The 9,312-nt window shown below is 51.7% G+C and overlaps 1 protein-coding gene across 1 annotated transcript in view; it reads left to right on the top strand.

The window, feature by feature from the left end:
* Positions 1–15: 15 nt before the first annotated feature.
* DCDC2C (doublecortin domain containing 2C) overlaps positions 16–9,312 on the top strand; it is a 158,699-nt gene continuing 149,402 nt past the window's right edge. Inside the window, 2 exon segments of the mRNA XM_030311828.1 lie at positions 16–302; positions 8,870–8,921. Coding sequence (XP_030167688.1) covers positions 16–302; positions 8,870–8,921 — 339 coding nt within the window.

Genomic DNA, 9,312 nt, shown 5'->3' with positions numbered 1-9,312 from the left:
TTCGACGGCGGGGCCATGGGCACGCGCAGGTCACACGTGCTGGTGGACACGACGCCGGCCAAGACAATTCTGGTGTACCGCAACGGGGACGCGTTCTTCGTGGGCCGGTGGTTGGTGGTGCCGCGGCGCCGCGTGCCCACCTTCCAGGCGCTGCTGGAGCAGCTGACCGAGCAGGTGGACGTGCCGTTCGGCGTGCGGCGCCTCTTGACGCCCACACGCGGGCACCCGGTGCGTGAGCCGCAGGCGCTGCAGGCGGGTGGCAAGTACGTGGCGGCCGGCCGCGAGCCCTTCAAGAAGCTCGAGTGAGTGCGGCGCCCCTTCCCTGTGCGGCCAGCTGCCCTCCGCGCGGTGACCCGCCGAGCGCCGCGGTGCACCTGTCGCCATCCGCGCAGTGACCCGACGAGTTCGGCTGTGCTCCCTGCGCATCTGTGCCCTCAGCCCACCTGTGCCCACAGCCCCATTGTGCCCACAGCCCACCTGTGCCCTCAGCCCACCTGTGCCCACAGCCCACCTGTGCCCTCAGCCCACCTGTGCGCTAAGCCCCCCTGTGCCCACAGCCCACCTGTGCCCTCAGCCCACCTGTGCCCACAGCCCACCTCTGCCCTCAGCCCACCTGTGCCTTCAGCCCACCTGTGCCCTCAGCCCACCTGTGCCCACAGCCCACCTGTGCCCTCAGCCCACCTGTGCCCTCAGCCCACCTGTGTGCTAAGCCCCCCTGTGCCCACAGCCCACCTGTGCCCTCAGCCCACCTGTGCCCACAGCCCACCTGTGCCCAGAGCCCACCTGTGCCCACAGCCCACCTGTGCCCTCAGCCCACCTGTGCCCACAGCCCACCTGTGCGCTAAGCCCCCCTGTGCCCACAGCCCACCTGTGCCCTCAGCCCCCCTGTGCCCTCAGCCCACCTGTGCCCTAAGCCCCCCTGTGCCCACAGCCCACCTGTGCCCTCAGCCCACCTGTGCCCACAGCCCACCTGTGCCCTCAGCCCACCTGTGCCCACAGCCCACCTGTGCCCTCAGCCCACCTGTGCCCACAGCCCACCTGTGCGCTAAGCCCCCCTGTGCCCACAGCCCACCTGTGCCCTCAGCCCACCTGTGCCCTCAGCCCACCTGTGTGCTAAGCCCCCCTGTGCCCACAGCCCACCTGTGCCCTCAGCCCACCTGTGCCCACAGCCCACCTGTGCCCTCAGCCCACCTGTGCCTTCAGCCCACCTGTGCGCTAAGCCCCCCTGTGCCCACAGCCCACCTGTGCCCTCAGCCCACCTGTGCCCACAGCCCACCTGTGCCCTCAGCCCACCTGTGCCCTCAGCCCACCTGTGCCCACAGCCCACCTGTGCCCTCAGCCCACCTGTGCCCACAGCCCACCTGTGCCCTCAGCCCACCTGTGCCTTCAGCCCACCTGTGCGCTAAGCCCCCCTGTGCCCACAGCCCACCTGTGCCCTCAGCCCACCTGTGCCCTCAGCCCACCTGTGCCCTCAGCCCACCTCTGCCTTCAGCCCACCTGTGCCCACAGCCCGCTCTACCCCGCTGGCCACGGGCAGGACTGGCGTTCACCTCCTGTCAGCACGTCTTCCGTTAGAGTCAGAAGGGACGTGGGGACGAGGAGTGGGAGGGCTGTGGCCAAGAGGGCAGGCCTCTCTGGAAAGGCCACCTTGGCCCAAGGCTCTGGAAGAATAAAGGGAGTTAGCCACGCCCAGGAAGTCGGGGGAAGCAGGTTGGGAGGCAGGAACCAGCCCCCAGTCACCCCCTGCACGGCTTGCCCCAGCCTGGCGTTCTGCCTACCCGGAGGCTCACTCACTCTCCTAGGAAGGCGCTTGCTAAGCCGTGTAATCCATGCGTCTCCTGGCGGTGTCTCTTGCTAGACTGTGACCCTGCAGAGGACACGCATTGTGCGCGTGATCTCCGGAATCCCGGCACACACTATGTATAGACTCAGTGAATGTCCGTGGGCAACAAAGGAATCCCCTCCCCAGTGTCTGCTGAGATCGGGACGGGGGCTGGGAGGGGCGTAAACTGTCCTGGGGAGATGCGCCTGTGGGCACACGCAGGAAATTGGCCACATTCAGCTTGTTAGTTGCACTGGATGGTGTCTGCCCAAGACGTCCGTTTGATTCGTTTTTGTTGAGCCCCTGACTCCCGCCACAATCTCTGAGATCTTATTGCGTCCGGGGTGATACAGCACAGTTCTGTTTTCTTCTCGAGGGTACTCCAGTCCCCTCAGCAGTTTCTCTAAACTTTCTTCCTACCTGTCATCATACAAATGTCTTTGCAACGCGAGAGTCAAGCTCCTGTTCTCTTCTTGCCACGGCGTAGTGTCTGGGGGCTGCACAGGCTGTGAGAGCTTTTGCAATGTCTGTTTTGGGGGACATAAGAAACAAATTGGCACAGAAGAGAAAGGGGTCGCCACTGTGACAGATTCTGTTTTAGGCTCAGGACCTCCGAAAAGGCTTCCTTTACAAAATGCAAGTGGGGAAAGTTGTTTCTCCTTCTCTGTGAGCTCCTGACCTCTTTCCTGTGTCTGCCTTTCAGAGATATATTGTCTTTATTTACATTGCTGCTGACCCCATTCCTTGTACTGTGAAAGGTACTGTAGATACAGGAATGTATACACTTCTGTGCACAGTTCATACAGGAGTGTATACAATTCTGTGTACAGTTTAAGCAAAACTCTGTGTAAACCACAGTGTGGATTAAGAAAGAGCATGGCCAGTATTTTAAAACCTGTCACCTCCAGCCTTTTTTCCACTGGTAATCACTATTTTGTAATAATCATCCTTTTATAAAAATTCATTCCCAAAGGACAGATTTTTCAACGTTTTATGGTTGTGTACTTTATATAAATGCAATTACATTGTACATACTTTTCTGTTGGTGCTTTTTCACACGATAATGTGCCGTGAGACTCATTCACGTCAGTAGTGTAGCTGTAGGGCAATCACTTTTACCGCCATGTTATTTGCATCGACTAAAACATCCTTACTTGTCCGATCTATTGATGGATAATTTGGGTTGCTCTTAATTTTATGCTAAAATAAACAACACTGTTGTAAACATTCTTTTCCATGTCTTCCGGTGCGTACGGGTAAGATTCTCTCTAGGAGGGTGCATTGGCTATCTGTTGCTGCATAACCAATCACTCCAAGCGTATTGGCTTAAAACAACTTTATTATCGTGCAGTCCCCGAGAGCAGCTTATCTGAGTGGTTCTGGCTCAGAGGCGCTCGTGGGGTTGCAGTCAGCATGCTGGCTACCGTCATCTGAAGGCCTGACTGGGGCGGGTGCTTCCTGGTGCCGAGGCAGGAAGCTTCATCCTTGTGGGAGCCTCTCCGTAGGTGACTTACCGCCCGGTCTTCCCAGCAGGAGTGATCCAGGAGGGAGCCAGGCTGAAGCTCCAAAGTATGTTGTTACTGCTGGTTCTCTGTTTGCTGTCTTCTCTCTCTATCTGCCTATTTGTCTGTCTGTGCTGGACGTGACTTTCAAAACTCATTTGCAGAAATAATTTGAAGTCTAGGGTGATTTTCTCTTTGGCCAAAGCTGATTGTTGTGGGCTTTGGCCAGATACCTGCTCAGGAAGGTTCGGGAGTACCTTCATACAGCTTCAGAATGTGAGATGCTTTGGGCCACCACGTGGCTGGGAGACAGGATGGACCCCATCGGGGTCCCGGCTCACAAAGAGGGGTAGTTCAGAAGCAGCCACGGCCTCTGCTGTGTCATGAGCATGTACTTCTGCCTGTTGGCCACACAGCCTGTCCAGGATGTGGTTCAACATCTCTGTCCATAGTCAAGAGTAACCCCTGGGCTAAAGTGGCCCCAGGGATCAAGCTCACGTCTTTGGATTCCCTTTATTTCCTGGATCTTGGCCTGGCGATTCCTCAGATGTTATCCTGTTAGATGTCTTATGTTTCAAGAAGATGTTTTCATTTTATTAGTTTTTAGTGGACAGGTTGATCAGAGTTGCTTAGCCCATGGTTCCCGGGGGGGGGGGGGGAAGACTTCTGGCCCTTGTTCTTCATGTATATTTTTATTGGACATATGATCCTGTGGTCCTGTGGATAGCAGTGTCCTTCAGGCCACGGAAGGTGGTTTTCTATTGTCTTCTGACTTCGAGTTTGCTGACGAGAAGTCTGCTATCATTATTTGCATATTTGAAAGTAATATTTTATCTTTTCTGGCTGCTTAAAATTCATTTTCTTTGACCTCAGTGTATGGTGTTTAAATGGTACGTCCAAGTGCAGATTGATTGAATTCTCATGAGTCTGGTGTGGTAACTTTCATCAGCCATTTTGTCTTCAGAGGATGCCTCTGTCTTATGCTCTCTGTGTTTTCTGTGTCAGGGTCCACGTGGGTTGGCCTTTCTGATTGACGGTAACCTCCAAGAGTCCTCCACTCGGTCCTGAATTTCTCCCTTTTACCTTTGTGCTGCACTTAGGTACTTCACGCAGATCACACGGATCTTTTGGCTAATTTTTCTGCTGTGTATAAAACGCTATCCACCTGTTCACTGGGTTTTCAACTTAAATTGTTTACTTTTTTTATTCCTAAAAATTCTATCTGGGGCACCTGGGTGGCTGGGTCAGTTAAGCGTCTGACTCTTGATTTCGGCTCGGGTCATGATCTCACGGGTCACGGGATCGAGCCCCACACTGGGCTCCGTGCTGACGGCTCAGAGCCTGCTTGGGATTCTGTCTTCCTCTCTCTGCCCCTCCCCTGCTTGCTCTCTATCTCTCTTTCAGAAAAAATAAAAATAAACTTTAAAAGTAAATAAGTAGATAGATAAATAAACTTCTGTCTGGTTCTTTTTCAATAATCTGTGTCATTCTTCAGTGTTCTTGGTCCTGCATGTACCATCAGGTTTGGCTGTTCTTGAAATACTGTCTTTCTGCGTCCGTGATGATGGTCTTGGAAACCTGTTTCTGTTTTCTGTTATTTCAGCTGGTTTCTCTCAGCTGAGATAGTAACCTCCTTGTTCGTTTACTTTCGGACTGCAAGTGACTCCTTTTATGTGGATTTTGTTTGAGGAACCTCCTGGAGGGCTGAGGTGAAGGTGAGATTCTCCGGAGAGGGCTCCCATGCTCCTTCTCCACGTGCCGACAGTGCTCTCTGCCCAGAGACACCCCAGATTCAGCCAGTCATGGGAGTTTTGGGGGACCGCCCAGATAGTGTAATTTTATGAGGAAGCTGACCTGTGATCCGAATTCTTAATGGCATTGCAAAGATGCGAATTTAACCTCCTCTTGTTTTTGAAGGAAAATCTTAATCCACAGACACCCGAATTGCCAAGAGGTATTGGATTAATGCCATGATGTTTTAGATTTGAATTTATTACGGTGATAATCCTGTTGTGTGTGAGAACTCGCTGACAAGAACACAGACAGCCCTTTGTAGATGTTTGATTTTGTGATGATGTTTTTCAGGGTTAGTTACATATTAGGTTATGTATAACTCTAACTGTGCTGTAAATGGAATTATTGTGTCTTCCTGAAATTTATACGTTGAAACCTAATCCCCTGTGTGGTTATTTGGAGGTAGGGCCTTTGGGAGCTGAGTAGGTCATGGCAGTGAAACGGTCATGAAGGGGATTCATGTCCTTATGAAAGGGACCCCAGAGAGCACCTTACCCTTTCCACCACGTGAGGACCCAGCAAGAAGGCAGCCATTTATGAACTAGAAAGAGGGTCCCTTCTGGAACCCACTCACACTGGTACCTGATCCCAGCCTCCCAGCCTCCAGAACCGTGAGGAATAAATCTTTGTTGTTTAAGCCACTGGGTCTGGGGTATCTCTGCTACCACAGCCCAAACAGGCTTAGACACTGCATGTGCTGAATTCCGATTTCCTACCAGAATCCTTATTCAGTGTTGCTTTCCAACAAGAGAAGAAGATATTCCTACTAAAATTGACCTTAGAGTCCTTTTCAATGCACGTATAATGAAAAGCACTTAACTTTCCCGCCCAAACACTTCCTGGCGAAAATCACATGTGTCTTTCCTGTAAGCTGACGAGGAAGGAAGCTGGGGCAGGGGCAGCACAGATGAACATGCCCGGAACTTGTTCAGCGCGTGCTCCTCTCTGTTCTGTCTTGTGGGGCGAGGCGTTTTCTAAGAGACCCTGTTAGACCCCTGCTTCGGTAGGGAAACTTGCATGGTGTGTCTGAAATTCTTCGGACACGTGGCCGAAATATGGAGACGTTGAGGCGTTTCTCTTCCCCGATCTCTTAGCGTTTGTTGTTGTTTTCCGGGAGGGAGGCGGCGTGGTCCAGTCCAGCGACGGGAGAGCAGAGGCCAGACGGGGGCTGTCATGTGGCCAAAGCCTCGGTTGTCTGGCGTCATCCGTGTGGCTTCGGGGCTGCACGTGGATGGGTGCCGTTTGCATGTGACGATGATCACGGAGTGATGTTTAGACTTCACCGTCTCCACCACTGTTTAGCTCAAAGAATCATGAAATCAGCACCCAGACGCGGGTGAATGCAGCTCTGGGAAATATTTTGGCTTGATTTCTGCTGGTATCGGTAGGCTGGTGCTGGTTGGAGTTTATATCCTGTAATTACCGAGCCAGTGAGCAATTAAAATTAATTTTCTCCAGCAAATAATCTTCTAACTGTGCCACGGGCAAGTGAACTTTGCGGTGAGACCTGATGACGTATCGGCCATCCTGGGGCTCTTCTAGAAACAACGGCTGCAGAACACTACACTGAAGAGACAAACCCCATCAGATCTAGGTGGATATAAAATCCAATCGTTACTCAAGCATCTCTCACATTTTCTGGAGTGAATTAATCTGAGATGAAGAACATGATTTTTTCTTCCATAGAACAAAATATTATAGGCTAAACATTACTTTAAAGACGTCCTGTAAAGCTTAGAACTCATGATTCTTTTTGAGGAGAGAGCCATCTTCACACACACACAAACTGTAAACCAGGGCATTGTGCGTGTGCAGGGGCGTGTGCGCAAGTTTGGGGGAGACCCCGAAGGATTTGGATTGCCCCAGGAATGGTCTCTCTTTGCCTTGTGAGTTTGCAGTTGAGGTACAAGGCAAAGGCCCTTTCGATAACACTATCGTAGTTTGCCTGCACCCCAACTTTCCTCGTGTCTCCTTGCCACCCATTTGGACGCCGGGGATAGCAGGTGGCAGGAACAGGACAGAGGAGCAGGAACGTGGTCTCAGGGACAGAAGAAGGTTGAACTGGGTCGAAGTGCATCCTGGCCTTTCCTTATCTCAGTAGCATTGAGCACATGGAATAAGCTTGCTGGGGATGGTGTCCTCACCACCGAAATGGGCTTAGCTCACAAGCGGTGTGGCGTCACATCCCGAGTGGTGCTGTGAGAATGTTATGGACGCAGCACTTGCAGACGCCTGGCCTGACTCTCGTGGCCGGCTTCCTCCTTTCTTTTATTCTCCGGAAGCAGCAAGGAGGGTGCTGCACACGAACGTCCAGTCTCTACGCCAGGTGCCTGCCCCACCCCCTGCCCACCCCGGGGAAACCCACGCCCCACCAACGCCTTCTCCAAGCGCCCGGCCTGGAGACTCCGGTCCACTGGGTCTCTGAGGGAGTACTTAGCCCCTCTTTCTGTTCTATTTATGCGTCCTTTGGGATGCAGCATGGAAACAAACAGCATTTTACTTCTTTGCTGGATCTTTTGACGCCTTAGCGTTTCCGCATTTATTTTTGCTTTTTGTTTCCGTTTACTGATGCAATAAGTTGTCTCGTTTGGGGATTGATGTTCACAATCAAACACGGAATGCGGGGGCTTAAAACCGGAAGAGCTCACGGAAGGGCCGGCGGAGGTGGTGAGCCGGGGGCCCGAGCGCTGCCTTGTTTAGTTTGGATCACAGTTTTCAAAGATGTGAACTGGCTGGACATTTTGTAATGAGGAGTTCATGGAATAGTATAGAGTTTTAGTTTAATTGGAAAAAAATGGAGGATTTGACTGTTCGGAAGGACTAAATTTGTAGTTGTCGGCATTGTCGCGTGGAAACTGTGCCCTGGGGCTGTGGGAGGTGTTCACCCTGGACGGGAGGGGTCCTTGCGCCCTGCAGCGCCCCCCTCCCCCCAGATGCTGCCCTGGGCAAGCGTCCTCACTGCCCGTCTGGCCTCTGTGGGCACCTGGCTTGGGACTCTGGGCTGTACTGAATATTTCTTACTTCCTTTTTCCTTCCAGCTGCCAATGTAGGCAACACTTCTCTGAATCTTGTAAAACTGTCAAAAACAGCAGCAAACTCAAATGTAATTTTTTTTTTTTAATCAGGAAGAAACCTTGAAAGATACAAAATTGAGGTATTTATTGTCATGAAAAAACATCTGTTCTACTTTTGAGGCATATGGAGGGCTCTCCAAAAGCCCCCAAGTGCCAGGAATTGTATTAGCCGGACTCCCACCCGTGCTCTTCTGGTGGCTTTTTCCGGTGTTCACTGTTGGGCAGAATGGGGACACGGATGTAATTCTGTGTGACAGGAGGGGACAGTGCAGGTGGTGATGAGCTGCAAGGGGGGGGGGGGTCTCCGCTCTGACTCTGGCCAATCTGTGGGACTCTGATGAGCTCATTTCTGGGCCCTTCCGTGATCTGGTAGAAAAGAAAGTGGAATAAATGATGACTCGGGTCCCTTTTTGATTAATAACATTATAGGAGAGTGCCATTCAGGTGACAGTCTCCCATGGGCCATGCCGACGGCAGCCAGTGGGACACCCTCCATAATGTCCCACCGTGACACTGCTGTTCTATGTCGACGGAAGACTGTGGCACTCTTGACTTTAGTTTCAAGTTGCTGTGGATTTGCAGGTCCGAGTGCTGAGAAGGAGTCCTCTCTGAAGAGGCTCGCATTTCCCCCCTAAATTATTTACTTTCTAATTAGGTTTTTCTTTCTTCTTTTGCAGTTATATTCATATAGTTCCCAGGAAACCTGGAAAGATGAGCAAGTTGAAGGAAGTAAGTGTTCGGTGCTAATGACTAACGATGGGATAAATTGGATGATCCGGGAAAACTCCGAATGTCACTGTTGAATAATGTCACTTTTAGAAGACTAGCATTTTGTAGGGAATGCCTCTAAAGGCCCGTTGCTCTGGAAACCCGAATCCACTGTGCGGGGTTGTCATACCTGTCGAAGCCCCTAAGTAACTAACGTGACGGAAGTCAGTAAAAATACCCTAAGACCACGGTTAGAAAGATAGTCGTCTGTGACACACTGTGCAATTATTTACTGAAACTTTTCACTTTTCTTTTGTCACGGGGGATTTGGAAAGATGGGTGTCAGGAAAAGCTATTTTAATTTACATAACGTTGAAGCTAATTATAATGCTCAATTTAAAGATTTGCCCCA

Source organism: Lynx canadensis, chromosome A3 (assembly GCF_007474595.2).
Source record: "Lynx canadensis isolate LIC74 chromosome A3, mLynCan4.pri.v2, whole genome shotgun sequence".
Classification (NCBI taxonomy): Eukaryota; Metazoa; Chordata; class Mammalia; order Carnivora; family Felidae; genus Lynx; species Lynx canadensis.
This window is presented reverse-complemented; position numbering and strand designations above follow the sequence as displayed.